General features: G+C 38.9%; 1 protein-coding gene across 1 annotated transcript in view; it reads right to left on the minus strand.

Moving 5' to 3' along the window:
• The window catches only part of PLEKHA8 (pleckstrin homology domain containing A8), a 56691-nt gene that overhangs the window by 15267 nt on the left and 21521 nt on the right, over nt 1–19903 (minus strand). Inside the window, exons 6-12 of the mRNA XM_032758415.2 lie at nt 19406–19446; nt 17003–17160; nt 15018–15174; nt 14541–14626; nt 8711–8769; nt 7629–7759; nt 6915–6985 (exon numbers count right to left, since the gene is read on the minus strand). Coding sequence (XP_032614306.1) covers nt 6915–6985; nt 7629–7759; nt 8711–8769; nt 14541–14626; nt 15018–15174; nt 17003–17160; nt 19406–19446 — 703 coding nt within the window. The remainder of the gene's footprint in view (nt 1–6914; nt 6986–7628; nt 7760–8710; nt 8770–14540; nt 14627–15017; nt 15175–17002; nt 17161–19405; nt 19447–19903) is intronic.

Genomic DNA, 19903 nt, shown 5'->3' on the forward strand with positions numbered 1-19903 from the left:
ATGAAAAATATGCCTTTTCCAATCATTTTCTGAAAGAATTAGCACCTGGTTATGTAAACAGCACAGTTCTCATTCATTTACTATTAGTAACTCAGAAACTTGCTACCAGGTATTTAGAAATTATGCCTAAAGCTTTTATAGTAACTGAGAGAACAACCCTTCCATTACTGTTGGTGGACAACCATTCTGTCCAGGAACTCTGTATACAGGAAAGGGTTTTTCTACTGTAAACCTATAATTGGTAAAGTTATTTTGGCTCGTAGAGAAGAGGAGAGAAATGTCAATCTAAGTCTTAAGAGAAAGCCTGAGAAGTAGAAAACCAAAGCCAAAAAGGGTGGAATTACTCACTGGGCTGAGGAAATGACAATCATAGCTCTGCAAATGTGCTCAACTAGACAGTTCTGAGGCAAGAATTAGGAACCAGGAGATCTGAAAGCAGGTAGTCAAGTCTGGCAGGAGGCTGGTGGGAAACAGATAGGCACTAGGGAAGTGTGCTTGCCCTAAGATCCTATGACTTCTAGAGAGAACAGTCCAGTAACTCACTTAGAATAGTAAGAACCTTCATCCTATAACTCATGTCTTTTTAAAGCATAGGTGGGCAAAAGAACAATGGACCAGAATATGGAGTCTAGAACAGATCTCTCTCTCTCTCTCTCAAAGTTGGTGTTACACACAAGTGGGGAAAAGAATGGATGATCCAATAAATGTTGCTAAGACAACTGGCTTTCTGATTGGAAATAATAAAATTATATCCCCACCTTACACAATTCACAAAAATAAATTCCAGGAAGATTAAAGACATAAATATGAAAGCAAACCTACAAAACTTTGAGAAGAAAATGTCAGAGAACATCTTTGTGACCTCAAGGGAGACAGGGATTTCTTTAAGAAGTACAAGCCATAAAGAAAGAATGATATGTATGATTATATAAAAACTGAAACTCCTGTATACCAAAAGACACCATAGTTAAAGAGCAAAGGCAGCCACAGACTGACAGAAGACATTTTAACCCATAACTGAAAAAGATTAGACATTTTAACCCATCACTGAAAAAGATTAATATCCAGGAAATATAAAGAACTCCCAGGAGTCGATAAAGAAAACCTAAGAGAAAGGTGGTCAAATACATGAACAGGCAACTCACAGAGAGGGAAATCAAATTGCCAGTGAAGAAAGGAAAAGCTGATCAACCTTACTTGTAATCTAAGAACAAAAACTTTGGCAATATTCTATCATTTTACAGTCATCAGGCACAAATTTAAAAGGCTGACAATGACAAGTGCTAAAAAGAATGTGGAGTATTGGGAACTCTCACTACTCTGCTGGTAATTATAGACTTTGGAGAGCAATTTGGCAATATCTGGTCATGTGATTCAGCCATTCCAATTGTATTATGTACTACAGCAGCAGTTCCCAGTGTAGTCTCCATATCAGCAGCCTCAGCATCACCTGGGAACTTGTTAGAAATGCAGTCTCAGCCTCACGTCAGGCCTACAGAGCAATCTGTGTTTCAAGGAGCCTTCCAGGTGAGGCTAATAGTTTGAGAACCACTGTTTAGGCAGCACAGCTTCTCAAGCAGTAAGGCCCCATGAACTACCAGTCTGTAGACAGCCAGAGTCCCTGGGCCAGTCCCTCTTAGCTATAAGAAGCCTCCTCCTTTTTCTGGTGTGCTGTCTGGACATAATTTTCCATATGATAGAGAACATGTGTGACAGGAATGTGTACATTGTAGAATTGCTTTTAATGGTGAAAATCTGTAATCAACTGTGTCCATTAACAGTATATTAGTTTTTCTAAACCATGGTCTATTCATACAATGAAATGCTAAACAGCAAGGAAAATGAATGAGCCAGGACTACAAGTCACTTCAACAGTGGCTAAAATCTGAAAATACTGAGTGAAGAAGGAAGAATGTGTACAATATGATACCTCATATACAAGTTTAAAACATGTAGTCCAATACTAGATGCTGCTTATGGACACATAAATATACAGTAAAAGTATAAAAATGTATTACATAATGAACCACGCAAATTCAGGATGATGATCTCTGGAAAACGATGGGAGTCACGGGATTAAGGAGTGACACCTGGGCACTTAACTGTATTGAACTATTTTTTTCTATTAGGTCAAGTGGTAGATATTTGTTAAATGCCTGAATTATTTATAATTTTCTTTTTTGAGACAGAGTCTTGGTTTGTCACCCAGGCTGGAGTGCAATGGTGCAAACGTGGCTCACTGCAGTCTCAACGTCCCTGGTGCAAGTGATCCTCCCACCTCAGGCCCCCAAGTAGCTAGAACTACAGGCTGGTGCCACCACACATGGCTAATTTTTGAATGTTTTGAAGAGACGGGGCTTCGCCATGTTGCCCAGGCTGGTCTTGAACTCGTGAGCTCAAGTGATCTGCCTGCTTTGGCCTTCCAAAGCGCTTCGGCATGTATTTTTAAAAGCAGAGCTACTAGGAGAATAACTTCTGAATTCTTTATAGTGATTAAGCTTAAGGCAAATTGAGTTGTATGGACAATAACCAGTGGAAAGAGGTCAAACAAGCACCCAGAGATGCCCTATGTTAATTTCAGGCATTGTTAAGACTAACGCTTGTGCTGCCAGCCAATCCTGCCAGTGGAGGCATATGCTGCAAATGGTTCTGGAAAGAGTATTACAATTCACATTCCACAGTATTTTCAGAATGGCCAACTTATGATTTGATGTCAAATATCTGATTATGAGTTCTGACTTTATCTCTGTCACTTATCTCTCCTTATCTGTGAAGGCCTTTCATATTAAATACATGACTGAGCATCCTTTTAAAATTTTTTCTATTCTGTGCCAGAAAAGGATCTTGGTCGAGTTAACTTACTGACATTTATGGGATCATTCTGAGGTGAGATATGTGGCAATATGTTATCCCACTGAGCACAGAGCATGTAACATTTAATACAATGGTGCATGAAATGCCAGAGCAACTTTTCTTCCTTCCACTTGCAAGGATGCTTTCCAAAACCTCTTTTTGATGTGGAATATGCAATGGAGAGGGCTCAGCTCTAAGGCAGATTATTAAACGTATCTGCCTTGTAAACCCAACTCCCTCCTGAAAATGACCTCTAAAGAATGTTATAGGACACTAAGGGAACAGAGCATGAAACCACCCAAAATTTTCCACTCTGATCATTATGGGGAAGCCAAGTGATGGCTCAAGTGCGAAAAGGGGCAGTGTAAAGTCTAAGGCCTCCTTCCAGATGCTGGAAGTATTCCAGGTCACAGAACTGCAGCAATACAATAACTAGAGATGCATTTTCCAGAAAGGTAACGGAGACAAGGCTTCTACTATGTTATTTAGGACTTTTACATATAAATGTACTATTTCCAAGGCCACCAAGACCATATAAGTTTCATGAACATTCACCTCAAACCTTTCTTAAGCAGTATTTTTATTAGAAAGCTGTCTAATTATGATGAAAAGGAGGCAAAATAAACTGATGCTATAACTAATTTCAGCAGTTTTACTTCTGCTTATTAAAAATCTCTTAGATGCAGTCAAAATCTCAAAATGATCAAGATGTAGACAAGTAACAGGTGAACCTCAAAGGCCTAAGTCTAGATGACTAGGTCTCAAACTTCAGCATGGATTAGAATCACCCGAATGACTTGTTAAAACACGGACTGCCAGGCCCCAGCCTCAGAGTGTCTGATTCAGCAGGTCTGGGGTGGAACCGGATAGTCTGTATTTCTAATGAGTTTTCAGGTGATAAAGATGCTGCTGACCTTGGACCAGCTTGAGAACCACTGACGGAGATTCTGAGACCCTAGGGAAGGTATTTATCCTCTTTAAACCTCAGTTTATTCACTGGAGAGTATTTGGAAGATTAAATAAAATATTTATCAAAAACTTAGTGTAGTAGTTACACTGGGTGCTCTATAAGTGATAGCTGTTTCTAAATTCAACTTTAGAATTTAAAAAAGCCAACAAACTTGCCTGTATATGGCATATAAATTGCACACACTCTCTTTTACCTACTTATTCACCCTCCCTCATTTCAAACAAGGTATCACAGACTTATAAAGGCTGGGACTTCAAAATGAGAAAAAGGAACCATTATCCCAGAAGAAATATGCATCAACGAGCCTACAGGTTCTGAATAACTATTGTGTAAACATTTCTCAAAAAACTGTTTACAAGGAGCTTGTTGTGGTCTGTGTCTGTGGGAGTGGAGGGTGGGTTTAACAGGGGAACTCTGGAGGGAGGGCAGGTTTAATAGTGGAACTTTATCTCCTCACACTGAGCAGCAGCAAGAAACTAGGGATTTCCACAATCAAAGGTAGGATTTAAATCATAAACACCTTCTTTGAAATAAGGCTGAACATCAGGATGAAAATGTCAAATTTACAGCCTCCCTTCTCTTTTCCATTGAAAATTGTGCCGAAGGAGAAGAGAGGGAAGAAAAAGTTGAGACTGGCTGTGATTATTGCAGTCACAAAGCAGCATTTGCCCTTCAAAGTCTCCTCTTTCTTCACAAAGTCAATACATCCCCTGGGCCCAGTCTCCAAATCAAGTACAACATTTGATGAGAAACCTTGAGGAGAAAAGGAGAGAGAAAAGTGGGCAGAATCGGGGCTGGGACTGGACAGAAATGGTATATCCTCAGTTTCCTTTCTATCTCTAGGCGGGGTCAAAGCCCATAAGCAGCCGGGTTCTGTTCCACCCAAGCTCTTCCAGTGGGCTAAATGGGATCAGCATTGTCCTACTCCCCTTCCACAGACAGCCCTAACAAAGTAATAGCAGCATGAGACATGCGGAGTCCACTGGGCACACAGTGCTGAACCCTGTATCTTCTGCATTTCCAACAGGTGGAGAAGTCTTTCTGCTGGCATGAAAATTCCATACTAATAAGTTAGTTTGAAGGGAAGTTTCTGGCTTGGCACCTAAGCTTTGTAAACTTTCCATTACTGATGTGGGACAAATAAGTCTTATTTTCTGGCAGGTTATTAACTTCATATATCATGATTATGATAATGATGACAAAACATCATTATCACAACAATGGATGCTAATCTTGACAACTGAGCATTGTTTTTTTGTTTGTTTTTGAGACAGGGTCTGCTCTCACTTGATTGCCCAGACTGGAGTACAGTGCCATGACCACAATTCACTGCAGCCTTGACCTCCTGGGCTCAAGCAATCTTCCCACCTCAGCCCCCTAAGTAGCTGGGACTACAGGCACGCAACACCATACTCAGCTAATTTCTGTGTTATTTTTGTAGAGATGGAGTTTTGCCATGTTGCCTAGGCTGGTTTCAAACTCCTGAACTCAAGTGATCCTCCTGCCTCAGTCTCCCAAAGTACTAGGATCACAGGCATGAGCCACCACACCCGGCCATACTGAGTGTTTTGTGTAGCAAATACTTCTGTAATTTTTTCACATGCACATGCACCTACTTAATATTTACAGCCACCTTATTAGGGAAATAATATCACCATTCCCATTTTATAGATGAAGAAAGTGAGCATCAGAGAGGTTAAATAACTTGCCTAAGGGCAGAGCACTAATGAGTGGCAGAATCCAGAGAGCCACTCCAGAGCTCCTGATCCTATTCTCCACAAGCCATAAAGCTTGACAGATACTGGCTAGGGGGCATGAGTAGACATGCTGAATATACTTTTCGTACTTGAAATCAGGATACAGAGGGGAGGATATAACTGAGACCATCCTGAAATTCAGGGATGTATGGGGAATGTAAAAATGCAGGTGGCCCAGGAATGGTGGAGAAGACCCTTTGTAGGAGAAATGTGGACCTTCAAAGCAGGGGCCTCAAAGCCACTCTGCTTCAGACCCTATGTTGGTCTTAAGCAATATTTTAATCTTACAGTTCCCTAACCTGTAAAAATGGATTGAAATGAGGATTAAGTTTATGAAGTCTAAATTCTTCACGAAGTGCTACAGAAATGTCAGCTCTCATTTTTATGGCAGATCAGCAGTTGCTAGATGAGGCAGACTCGGGAAATCATGTGGGGACAGAATTCTTGAGGACTCATGGCCCAGAGAGAGGACTAACAGAAGGAGGTAGAACCCAACTGTGACACTGAAAAAAAGCCACAGAGAACACTAGCTCCCTCTCAAACCAGAAGCATCTAATTAGTTTATGTCACAGTTCATTTTTTTCTCCACACACGCCTCACGGCCCATGCTAGAAGAATTTCCTACAGATCAATGGTGAGAGTTCAGCCACTCCATTAGAAGCACTGTAACGATGCTCCCAAATCTCAACATTTTCCAAAACTGGTCTGATAAATGGCTCTATCCACACATCCATCCATCTACCTACCTGTCCAACGTTTATTAAGCACCTACAATGTTGCAGTCACTACCTTAAGGTGCTGGAGATATAAGATGATCTCCTATGACCAAGCCCTTCATCCCATTTTGGCTCTATGACTAGAAACTGGGACGCACAGAGCATTATATATTTGAGGAGTTAACACGGTGATGAAAACCTTTAATCCTACTCCAGAACAAATCTCTGGGATTCCCCCACGCCAACCCACTGTTATGGTGTTCAAGCTTTTCTTTGTATACTGATTTTCAAAGACTATAATATATTTGAAGATTTAGGAAAACTAACTTCTTGATAATATTAGGTCCTCCTATTATGTTTAAGAGATGGCTTTCCATTTATTCAGCACTTCTTTAAAATATACTGATTTTTAGTAAGTTACATCTAGATTACCAGGTCATTGTCTCATAGGTACTTTTTAAACAAAGCATATAGGAAGCAATGAATCATAATGAAATAAGAAAAGAAACAAAATCAAATCCTGAAAAGCAGAAATATCCCCTATACCCTGTATCCTCCTCTAGGGGTCTCCATTCCACAGTCTATTGACTCATCCAACAAAACGTAAAGAACACTTACTTAGGGCTGTCTGGATATCCTTTTCCCCATTTTTCACTTCTGTCAAAAATCCCTTCAAAAATTTGAGACCTCTAAAACAAAATAAAGGAAGAAATATTATTTTCAAAGTTCACTTATGTTACATGGGTATAAAGAAATGGCAGACATCAGCTTCCATTTCAGTAACATCTTACGCACAGCAGTGAATAGGTCAAATCATATGGCAGTCCTTCCTGAACCTCTTCCCTTCACTTCCCTTTAGCTTGCTCTGGAGCCCCTCTTTCATCTCATCTGATATACCTAAAGAAGTAGTTTTCAAAATGTGTCCCAGGATTAGTGGCTTTAGCATCACCTGGGAATTTGCTAGAAATGCAAATTCTAGGGCCCCACCCGAGTTACTGAATCAGAAACTGGTTCTGAGTCTAGTGTTTTTAACAAGTCTTCCAGATGATTCTGATGCCACTGAAGTTGGAGAGCCACTGATTTAAACAGAAGCCAGTTGACTTTAATGCCTTTAAGATTCCTATCTTGTATATACTTATTAACAATATTTATCACCATCAAAAGGGAGGCAAAAAAAAATAAGGTGGTATTATTCATTAGGCCTTCCAGAAAAGGCCACACAATTCAACTACATCCTTCACTCAGAAGTAGTCTCCTTTGTGTAACAATTTTTTTTGCTGGTAACTTTTTTTGAGCTAGATTTTAACTGCTGTCCCTCCCCAGCTGCCTCACCTCTTCAGCCACAAGAGGGCTTCAGTCGCTGAGTTCCTAACCTGGGCTACATCCGCCTCCACTTCGTGCAGCACTATCTTCTGGAGAGTGGTAAACTCTTCTTTGTTGGTTATATACTTCTGATTTACTTTCTGGAGGGAAAGCAGGGAAACAACCTAAGTTTAAAATGCTGAAGTTATCAAGCAACTCAGTATAGTATTGAGACTTGTAAGTTTGGCAAGCAGGCCTCTAAGAAGATTAATTAAGCTCCTATTACCTTCTTCCTTATGTTTTCATGATAGTATTTGTTTTGAAGAATTCTATGTAGCTTAAACTGGAATTAAATAGTCTCAGGGTTTAAAGTTTTGTTCTTTAAGTTATTTTTTCTGCCTCAGAACCTCTCTCATGGCTGTCTTTGGCAGATACTTTTCACTCTGAGTATAAAATTCAACAATCATTTGTTCTAATGAGACTACTTGCAACTATTCCACCTAAATACAATAAAGAAAGGTATATCTACAGGAATTCCTAATAGTGCTTCCTCAAAGACTAGTCTCCAATGACAAAAAAGATTTTTATTGGGTACTGTATCCTCAAGAAGGTAACATTTAATCTGCATTTAAAAGGGGACCCATCCCTTATTTTACCTGGAAGAAAGAGGCTCAGAGAGATTTGGTGAGTTGTTGATGGTCCCACAACTACCACTGGAAATGGGCCTTTTGAGTCCCAGACCACTGACAGCTATTTTCACTATATAACCTATCTTTTAGAAAAATATAACTTGTCACCATTTAAACCTAAAAAAGTACAGAATCAGTGTGGACATTAGAGTGAAACCCTACTGATCCACATGGTGCACATGAAAAGGCAGTCCTGGTTTCATTTTAAAAATGAATCTTCTACTCCCCATAAAGCTTAACTCTAGCATATAATAAAGGCTTAGTAATTCCCTTGCTGAGCATTCACAATGTGAGAAGATGCTTGCTCTTTTAAAGAACAGTGACACATTTTTCACTTTTTGATTTATTCTGGCCAAGCACAAAAATGTTGAAAACATTTTCCTTTATTTAAAAGTTTCCACAGAGACAAACCAGTATGCTCACCTTAATATTTCCAACAAGATCCATCTTAACAGGAGCAAACACTGTAGGGCCAAGTTTGTCTAGAAGAAAAGATCAAAAACATTTCTGAAAAAGCAATTTTTAAGTGGCAATATTTTTTATAATGAAGTAATAATAAATTTAGCAGATCCCCAACAACTTTAATTTTTGCTTCCAAATCATTATCTTAAGATAACCTTCAAAAACTTCCAGGATACTATTATCATCTTTTTCTATTACACTACTCCAAGATGAGTTATAATGAGGCCCTAAGCGAGAGGTGAGATGAAAATAATCTTATAAGTTTAGGATTCACATAGTAATCCTTTGGGCTGCACTGTCTAATATGGTAGCCACTAGATATGTGGCTAGTTAGTACTTGCAGTGTGGCTAGTACTAACCAAAATGTACTGGAGATAAAATACATACCAGATTTGGAAGACTGAGTATGAAAAAGAGATTGCAAAATATCTCATTAATGATTCTTTTGGTTTTTTTGTTTGTTTGTTTGTTTGAGATGGAGTCTCTCACTCTGTCCCCAGGCTGGAGTAGAGTAGCATGATCTCGGCTCACTGCAACCTCCACCTCCCAGGTTCAAGCGATTCTCCTGCCTCAGCCTCTTGAGTAGCTGAGATTACAGATGCCCACCAACACGCCCAGCTAATTTTTGTATTTTCAGTAGAGACGGGCTTCACCATGTTGGCCAGGCTGGTCTTGAACTCCTGATCTCAAGTGATCTGCTCACCTCAGCCTCCCAAAGTGCTGGGATTACAGGTGTGAGCCACCATGCCCAGACTCATTAATGATTCTTTTCTTTTTTTTTTTTTTTTTTTTGGGACGGAGTCTCGCTCTGTTGCCAGCCTAGAGTGCAGTGGCGTGATCTTGGCTCACTGCAACCTCTGACTCCCTGGTTCAAGCGATTCTCCTGCCTCAGCCTCCCAGGTAGCTGGGATTACAGGCATGCGCCACCACGTTGGCCAAGATGGTCTCGATCTCCTGACTTTGTGATCCACTTGCCTCGGCCTCCCAAAGTGCTGGGATTACAGGCGTAAGCCACCACACCTGGCCCAATGATTCTTTTATATTTATTACATGTTGAGATATTTTAGATATTCTAGGTTTTAAAATGCATTATTAAAATTAATTTGTGTTTACTATATTAATGTGCCCACTAGAAAACTTAAAATTACATATGTGGTTTGAATATTTCTGTTGGGCAAGAACAATGACTAAAAAATAAAATAAAGAGGTACAGCTAAAAAGCCAAAAGAGAAAAGACAGAGGAATTCTTAAAAAAAAAAAAAAAAAAATACTTGATTGATCTAAAAGAAAGGCAGGGACAAAGATAGGTAGCTAACAGGCCAAAAGAGGAAATAAAACAGAATACTAAAAAAAAATTGATTAACTGGCCAGAGATCAGGAAAGGAGTAAAAAGGGAACAAAGAACATACAGAGAAAAGCAGAAAATAAGTAGCAAGATAATAGAAACAAATATCAAGATAATGAATGAAATTCATCCAAACAATGTAATTCACTACATTAACAAATTACAGGAAAAAAAATGACTTCAGCAAATACAGAAAAAGCATTTTATAAAGTTAACTCATTCATGATTATAAAAACAACTCAGCATATAAACATAATTTGCATGTACATGCTATTAATAATTGGAAAATGAAATAAAACACTTTTTACAACAGCATAAAAAAATTCTAAAATTTATTCCTAACAAAAGAAATATGATATCTATACACTAAAACTACATAGAACATTCTTCAGAGAAAATTAAAATGACTTAAGTAAATAGATGCAGCATCCTCATGGATTGGAAGATTCAATGTTTTTGTTTTTGAGACAGGTTCTTGCTCGGTCACCTAGGATGGAGTGCAGTGGTGCAGCCACGGCTCACTGCAGCTTTGATATCCCAGGCTCAGGTGATTCTCCTGCATCAGCCTCCCAAGTAGCTGGGACTATAGGCTTGCGCCATCACACCTGGCTAATTTTTTTCAGAGACAGGGTCTTACTTTGTTGCCTAGGCCAGGATCAAACTCCTGGTTTCAAGCGATCCTCCTGCCTTGGCCTCCCAAAGTGCTGGGATTACAGTTATGAGCCAGTGAGCCCAGCCTTCAATGTTGTTTAAGATGTCAGCTTTCCCCTAATTGGTTTAGAGATACAATGTAATCTTAATCAAAATCCTAAAAGGCTTTTAAATAAGAATTGAACAGCTAAAATTTATCAAAAGGCCTAGAATTTCCAAAACAATCTTGAAAAAGAAAAAACTGAGACTTACATTATCTGATTTTAAGCCTTATAATAATTAAGACACCATGAGATCATTGGAACAGAAACAAGAGTCCAGAAACAGTCCCACATTATAAGCATTATAAGTTCAATTGATTTTAGACAGAGCTGCCAAAGCAATGTAAAAGGGAAAACATATTTTGACCCATGGTTCTTGAGCAACCAGATACCACAAGGGAAAAAAAAAAAAAAATGAACCTCAACTCCCTACCTCACACCACACACAAAAAATAATTCCAGTGGTTCATAGGCACAAATGTAAAAGTTGGAAGAGTCTAGAAGAAAACAGAATGTCTTCATGACCTTTGGGATAGGTAAAGATTTCTTAAGACACTAAAAGCTCTAAGTATAAAAGAAGAAACTGGACTTCATGGAAATTTAAAACTTCTGAAAAGTCATCATTAAGAAAAGGAGGAGGCAAGCCATACTCTGGGGGAAAATATTCACATGTCTACAAAGGAATTTTAATTAAGAATATATAAAGAACTCTCCCAACTCAGTAATAAAAAGAAAAACAATTAACTTTTAAAAATGGGTGAAAGATTTGAACAGACATTTCACAATGGAAGAGATAGGGATGGCCAATAATTATACAAAAAAGTGCTCAATATCATTAGTCATTGCCGGGCGCGGTGGCTCACGCTTGTAATCCCAGCACTTTGGGAGGCCGAGGCGGGTGGATCACGAGGTCAGGAGATCGAGACCACGGTGAGACCCCGTTTCTACTAAAAATACAAAAAATTAGCCGGGCGTGGTGGCGGGCGCCTGTAGTCCCAGCTACTCGGAGAGGCTGAGGCAGGAGAATGGCGTGAACCCGGGAGGCGGAGCTTGCAGTGAGCCGAGATCGCGCCACTGCACTCCAGCCTGGGTGACAGAGCGAGACTCTGTCTCAAAAAAAAAAAAAAAAAAAAAAAAAAAATATCATTAGTCATCATGGAAATGCAAATTAAAGCCACAATGAAATACCACTAAAACACTCAGGAATGCCAAAAACAAAATATTGACACTACCAAATGCTGGTGAAGAAGTGAAACAACTAGAATACTCATACACTATGAACAACTGTGCAACCATTATAACTGTCTGGCAGTTTATTATGAAGTTAAACTATGAAGCAGCAATTCCAGTCCTAGGTATTTACCCAAGAGAAATGAAAGCACAGGCCCACGGGCACAAAAATGTTTACAGCAATTTCATTTATAATAGTCCCAAATTGGCCAAGAGCAGTGGCTCACTCCTGTAATCTCAGCACTTTGGGAGGCTGAGGTGGGCGGATCACGTGAGGTCAGGAGTTTGAGACCAGCCTGGACAACATGGTGAAACTTTGTCTCTACTAAAAATACAAAAAAAATTAGCCAGGCATGGTGGCACAGGCCTGCAATCCTAGCTACTCGGGAGGCTGGGGCAGGAGAATCACTTGAACCTGGGAGGTGGAGGTTGCAGTGAGCCGAGATTGTGCCACTGCACTCCAGCTTAGGTGACAGAGCAAGACTCTGTCTCAAGAAAAAAAAAAAAAAAAGAGTCCCAAACTACAAACTGCCCAAAGTCCATCAATAAGAGAGTGAATAAATAATTGTGGTATATTCATTTAATGGAATACTACTTAGCAATAAAAAGGAACTAACTGCTGATACAGACAACAAGGATGAATCTCAAAAACATACTGTATGAGAAAAGCCAGAGACAAAAAAGTATAATATTCCAGTTATATCAAGTTTTAGAATAGGTAGAACTGACCTATGGTGACAGAAATCAATAAAATGGTTATTTCAGGCTAAGTGACACAGGGAACATTCCAGGGTGATGAAAACATACTATTTCTTGATAAGGATATGGATTAAAGAGGTAGGTGCATTTGTCAAAATTCACTGAATCATAACAGTTAAATCCTACGCGAGTTATACCTCAATTTTTACAAAAGATGTATAGTTAAATGGGTCATAAAGCAAATTTCAACACATTAGCCATTCTTGGTATTACTGACTTTATACAAGTAAAAGTGAATTTGACCTAAATAAACTTTTTTACATATATAAATATATATTATATATAATATAAAATTATATATGTTATATATATAAATTACATATAATTTAAATGTTACATATAAATTTTCATAGATATATTTATCTATTAAAATATATATAACATATATATACATAACATATATACACACATCATATATATATACACTTTTTTTTTTTTTTTTTTTAGACAGGCTGTCTGTCATCCAGGCTGGACTGCAGTGGCGCAATCTTGGCTCACTGCAACCTCCGCCTCCCAGGTTCAAGTGATTCTCCTGCCTCAGCCTCCTGAGTAACTGGGATTACAGGTGCGTGCCACCACATCCAGCTAATTTTTGTATTTTTAGTAGAGACGGGGTTTTACCACATTGGCCAGGCTGGTCTCAAACTCCTCATCTCAGGTGATCTGCCTGCCTCAGCCTCCCAAAGTGCTGGGATTACAGGTGTGAGCCACTGCGCCCAGCCATAACATATATTTTATTTATTTACATATACATATGTTATATATATGTATGTTATACATATTTTATATATAGAGAGAGAGAGAGAAAGAGAGAGAATATATCTTTAAAAATCTTTGAAAATACATTTTGGAGGCTGGGCATGGTGGCTAATGCCTGTAATCCCAGCACTTTTGGAGGCCAAGGTGGGCGGATCATGAGGTCAGGAGATTGAGACTATCCTGGCAAACACAGTGAAACCCCGTCTCTACTAAAAATACAAAAAAATTAGCCGGGTGTGGTGGCAGGCGCCTGTAGTCCCTACTCGGGAGGCTGAGGCAGGAGAATGGCATGAACCTGTGGGGCGGAGCTTGCAGTGAGCAGAGATCCTGCCACTGCACTCCAGCCTGGGCAACAGAGCGAGACTCCGTCTCAAAAAAAAAAAAAAAAAAAAAAAGAAAATATGTTTTGGTCGGGTATGGTGGCTCACATTTTGGGAGGGAAGGATCACTTGAGCCCAGGTGTTCCAGACCAGTATGGGCAACATGACAAAACCCATCTCCACAAAAAATACAAAAATTAGCCAGGCATGAGCATATAGTCCAGCTACCAAGAAGGCTGAGGTGGAAGGATTGCTTGAGCCTGGGAGGTCAAGTTTGCAGTGAACAGAGATCATGCCACTGCACTCCAGACTGGACAACAAAGCAAGAGCCTCTCTCAAAAAAAAAAAAAAAAAGTTTTAACTGGTAAAACACATTTTTTCACAGGGCCAATATATTTGAAGGCCTATTCCTCAAATACTTTTTTTACTTTTATGTATGGTTTCTAGAAAGATCCCCCTTTTAAATTACACTATTTTGAGGTCAATATTTAATCATTAGAAATGAAATGGGAATATGCAATAATGCTTAAGTTCACACAGTTTTAACTGTATGTGTCTGGTGATTTGAACAAATAGCTAAGGGTCATCTCACTGTACACATAGTTCGGGGTATTTCTCCTGCAAAATAACTACAGTGAGGCAGATTCTAGACATGAATGAATGTAAGGCAACTGCAGGAATCTTACCTAATACTGGAACCACAGCATAACATGATGCCAAGAATGCTTCTGTGGGAATGCCACTGTCTTCCAGAAGTTCAATGTCACTAAAGCTACATAATTTGGTGATATGGAGGAGAAAAGATTGAAAATACAGTATCAGCACTCTGCAATTCAGAAGTAAGTCATAGAAACAGCTGCCTCTCTGTAGGGTAAATCATTTGACTTGATATGCCCCAATGACTGTTTTTCTAATATGGTCTCATAAAATAAATTTCCAAAGATAATCCACCAAAGCAAGCTAACATTTGTTCACAGAGCACACTTCACCATCAATTCCTTCTTATTCATTGGTAAGAAAGAGTAAACAGTAAAGCAGGTACTTGGTATACCACATTCTCTATTCTCCTAGAATATGCCATCACCTGAAAGGAACACCATGACTGATTTTCCAGAATAGAAGCTGGTATCCAAGCATCAGTGATATTAGAGAGTCTAGAATACCTTGTGTTCATGGTACTAAAGAAAGTTGGGATAACTTCTTTGCCTTCCTCCCAGAGGCATTCCGGAGAGCAACTTGAGTCTGATCCAGACTGAGTCAAGTTATTGTCATGATTTTTCAGGTTTTCCATTCCATCTTCCTTCATTATTTCACCCTGGACTGCAAAGTAGAAAATATCTATTACTAACCTATTATATATTTATTCTAAAAATACATATTGATTGTTGAAAATTTCTAAAACACAGAAAAATACATAGAAATAATTCATGAAACACTGTTCACATTCACATATACATACATCTACACACACAAACGAAACTTGAAGTATGTGTAGATTTGAATCCTGCTTGCTTTCACTAAACAATGTATCATGAATATTTTCATTATCATTCAGCCCTTCAAAAACATGATTTTAATGACCATGTTATATTGTATCATACCCACGAGGGGCACTTAGGTAGCTTCCAAAATTTTACAATTATAAATACAATCACTACTCATTATTAGCACATTCTATACGTATTTGTGAATCTGTCTACTTACTAAAATTTATTTTGTAACCCCAAAATCAATACACACGGCACTTTTGCAGTCATTTGTGGACACGTGCAAAGTGGTGAAAACTTTGTTGCTGGACACACATATTCCTAGCTGAGGTAGAGCAATGTGATGTTCTGCCTTCTTGTTTCAGCTCTCATAGTATAGACAAATGTCCTTACTTAGTGCCACATTTTATGCATGTTTGTGCATTTTGTTGTTTTTGCTGTCTAAAAGGGCTCCCAAGTATAGTACCGTCTAGCATTCCTACCCACAAAAAGGCTGTGATGTGCCTTATGGAAAAAAGATGTGTGTTAGATAAGCTTCATTCAAGCATGAGTAATAGTGCTGTTCACCGTTGAGTTCAATGTTAATGAATCAACAATACATATTAAAGTGTCTTTAAACAAAAACACACATAAAACAAGGTTATGTATTGATTGGTAGACAAAAATTTTGTGACCAAAGGCTTGCAGGAACCTAACCTTGTATTTCCCCCAGGAGCAACAGTTTAGTATTTGCTAATTCAGTGCTCATGGTGACTAAATAAAACCTAACTACTGCAAATAATGAGAACTGACTATAATGCCACAAAGAACATCCCTGTCAATAGGTCTTTCTCCTTAAATCTAACTATTCACTGAAGAACAATTCCTAGAAGTAAAATTACAGGAGCAAATAAATGACTGCACTGTTTTGACAGACATTTTCTCCTGTCTTTATTATTTACCCAAGAGATAAGGCTCCAATGATGTGTGGATTGTCTCTCTCAGATTAACAGCTAAGAAAACACAGCTCCTTCCCTCAACTCCCACACTGCTCCCCGACTCATCGGGGAAAAAACAAGGTCTCTTATTTCAAGGCAGATGTGGAGGAAATTTTAATTTCATTTTCAAATTACTAAGTACTTATAACACAATTGAAAGCTCTAATATAGTTATCTTTGATCTGAAGTAGATTTCAGTGATTAGTGCCAAGGGATTAGCATATTTGAACCACAGACCTATTACCTGAAATGTGGGACTTTGGCCTGATAAACAGAGAAGACTGCGTAGAAACCTCATGGTGACTGGTGAATTCTGACATCCTCAGGCCCAACAGAAACTGGGAGGATGAAAAATTGACCTGCTGTAATTTTACACACTGTGAAGTCTAACACCATAATCTAAGTTCAAAGGACTTTTAAGATACAGGGTTGAAGGCCCTCTGCTCACTGCAGCCCAAGAACACTGAGCAGGAATCTTCCTCTTCACTCTGCCTTCTCAACACCAGGTCAGATTGGATGAAAGAATGTTGTCCAGTCATATGACCTATCTTACTCAGCCAATATCCTCCTTAGGAGACACTACTACATGGTCTTGAGGTCAATCCCTATCACGGATATACATCAAATTCCCAAAGTTTCTATCATCTAAAATTGGTTTGTTTCAGACTTTACTTTTGTTTTTACCTGTTATATTATCATCTGTATTTTCCTCACTTGATATGCTGCAGTCTATCTCTGCAGATTTCAAATATAAGGAATTCTTATTTTTCATTAGGATTTCTTCCTCACCATTTATTTCCATATTTAAAGATCCATTTTCAAAAATGCTCAACTCCATTTGCCTGCAAATTTTTTAAAAGGAAAAAAAAGCCAGAAGGTTATTATTTGGTCCTTTTTTTTTTTTTTTTGAAACAGGGTCTCCACTCTGTCACCCAGGCTGTAGTACAGTGGCACAATCACAGCTCACTGCAATCTCCTGAGCTCAATCAATCCTCCTACTTGAGCCCAGCATTCCACCTTGAGTAGCTCAGACTACAGGTGCCTGCCACCATGCCCAGCTAATTTGTAATTTTTTGTAGAGATGGGGTGTCACTATGTTGCCCAGGTTGGTCTTGACCACCTGGCCTCAGGCAATCCTCCCACCTCAGCATTCTAAAGTGCTGGGATTACAGGCATAAGCCACCTCGCCAAGCCTTGTCATAAATTGACTGCCCAGGTAAATGTTATCCTTTCAACATCCACTGAAAGAATTGTTAAATCAAGCCAAACCTCCCAGTCTTCTGCCTCCAAGGCCCGTGATGGGAGCAGTCCAGCCTCAAGGCTGCAATTTAGAAATCAAAGAGCCATTAATGGCTTTCCCAGCACCCTCAGCAGTCCCAATCTTCCTGCTCCCCAGCAGCATCAGGAAATAGTCATTGACAGCTCTTTGGTTTTCAATCAGTTTTCTCCGGGTGCCACTTTGCACACTTTACTTTCCTCAACTTCTCCCTGGGGGGCTTCTTCATTTCTACACCACTGGCCATTTCTCTGTGTTTGCCCAGCCAGTAACTGTCCATTTTATTTATTTATTTATTTATTTATTTATTTAGAGATGGAGTCTCGCTCTGTCACCCAGGCTGGAGTGCAATGGTATGTCCTTGGCTTACTGCTACCTCTGCTTTCTGGGTTCAAGTGATTCTCCTGCCTCAGCCTCCTGAGTAGCTGGGATTACAGGCGCCCGCCACCACGCCCAGTTAATTTTTTGCATTTTTAGTAGGGACAGGGTTTCACCAGCTTGGCCAGGCTCGTCTTGAACGCCTGACCTCAGGTGATCCACCCGTCTCGGCCTCCCAAAGTGCTGGGATTATAGGCGTGAGCCACCATGCCCAACCAGGGAGAGTACCCCTTATAAAGTATGTCTGAGAGAAAAAACCCAGGAGGACATTACATCCTGAGGGAACTGTCAGCACATTAGGGTAACAGAAAAAGCCAATTAACATGCAAGTAGAACAGGTAATTCTATCGGTTAAAGGAACAATCATAATATCTTATCATTATGATTAGGTGATTACACCTAGCCTAATTAGAACAAAAAATATTTTCTTCTAATAAAAATAAGAAGGAAGAGTCCAAGCTACATAGTAACTACAGGAAAACTATTTGCTATTTTCTTTAAAAAAAAAAACCATATTTCAACCTAGTAATCAAAATGTAGGCGCATATAGAGGCAAAGACCTCAACAACAACAAAAAACCTACAAATATGCTCCTAGTAAGAATATTTAAAACAGGAGAAAACTGGAAATAACTAAATTGGGAACAATCCTTGTAATAAAGAAGTAAGCAATAGTATATAAAGAGATGAACTATTAAATAATTTGAGGCCGGGCACAGTGGCTCAGGCCTGTAATACCAACACTTGGGGAGACCAAGGCGGGTGAATTGCTTGAGCTCAGGAGTTCAAGACCAGCCTGGGCAACATGGTGAAACCCTGTCTCTACAGAAAATACAAAAATTAGCCAGGCATGGTGGCATGCACCTATAGTCCCAGCTACTTGGGAGGCTGAGGTAGGTGGATTGGTTGGGCCCACAATGTTGAGGCTACAGTAATTTAGCCCACTTTCATGGGTTAAATCACCTTCAAAATTGAAGGAGCATTTAGGGGAACAGAAATAGTTTAGATTTTTATAGTAGGTTATTTTTCAACCTGCAACATTACCTAAGATTTTTATTTTTAAACACAACAAAATAGCACTACTATCATTTCTAGATAAAAGCACACTTAAAACAATGCTCAGAGAGAAGTTTCCTCTACAAGAGAAGTTTCAACCTTCAGTACACCCTAGAGAGATTAAAAGTTACTAGATGTGATGGGCGAGATCCATCTTAGGGAAAATGCCAACATCTTCCCTATTAGTGCTAAATAAAAGGTCTGCTCTGGGTTGATTCAGGCACACTCAAAAGAGGAAAGTCAGATATTGTTTACTTCCATATTATTTCAAATCCTGAGAAAAACCATTACACGATCAAAGTATCTTTTTTTAAACAAGGAATAACAATATCCTTATTTTTTTTTAATTTTTAGCAAGAAGAAAAAAAGCTACTGTACCTTTCCAATGAATTATGAATTGGTATAATAGGATGTTTCATCTTTAAAAGAAGCAAAGAAAGAAAGTTCACATGTTAAACTTTGAACAGAGCATATTTATGATCTTATAACATACAAAATGGTAAATATGACCATATGACCATAATATACACTAGCCCCACTAAACAGAAACAATTTTAGGTCTTCCCAAAAGAGAGTCATTGATTCCAACCAGTCCTTCTTATTTATACAAATACATTTCTAAGGAAAAAGAAGATGATCTTTTGACAGACCTAATTATCAGTCAAACTCAGTGATTAGCTTTCTTTGTAATTTCAGTTATGCTCATTAAACATTAATAAGCAGCAAACTATGATACAAGTATTATATCAAGTACTAGAGGTATAAAGGTAGACCCTATGGGGTTCCTGCCCTAAAAATCATTTCAGTACAAAACGAGGAATATAAATAAAATAGGAATATGTATAAGAGAGGCTTTTAGCCCAATCTAGTGATTCA

This window comes from Hylobates moloch, unplaced genomic scaffold, assembly GCF_009828535.3.
Source record: "Hylobates moloch isolate HMO894 unplaced genomic scaffold, HMol_V3 SCAFFOLD_1, whole genome shotgun sequence".
Classification (NCBI taxonomy): domain Eukaryota; kingdom Metazoa; phylum Chordata; class Mammalia; order Primates; family Hylobatidae; genus Hylobates; species Hylobates moloch.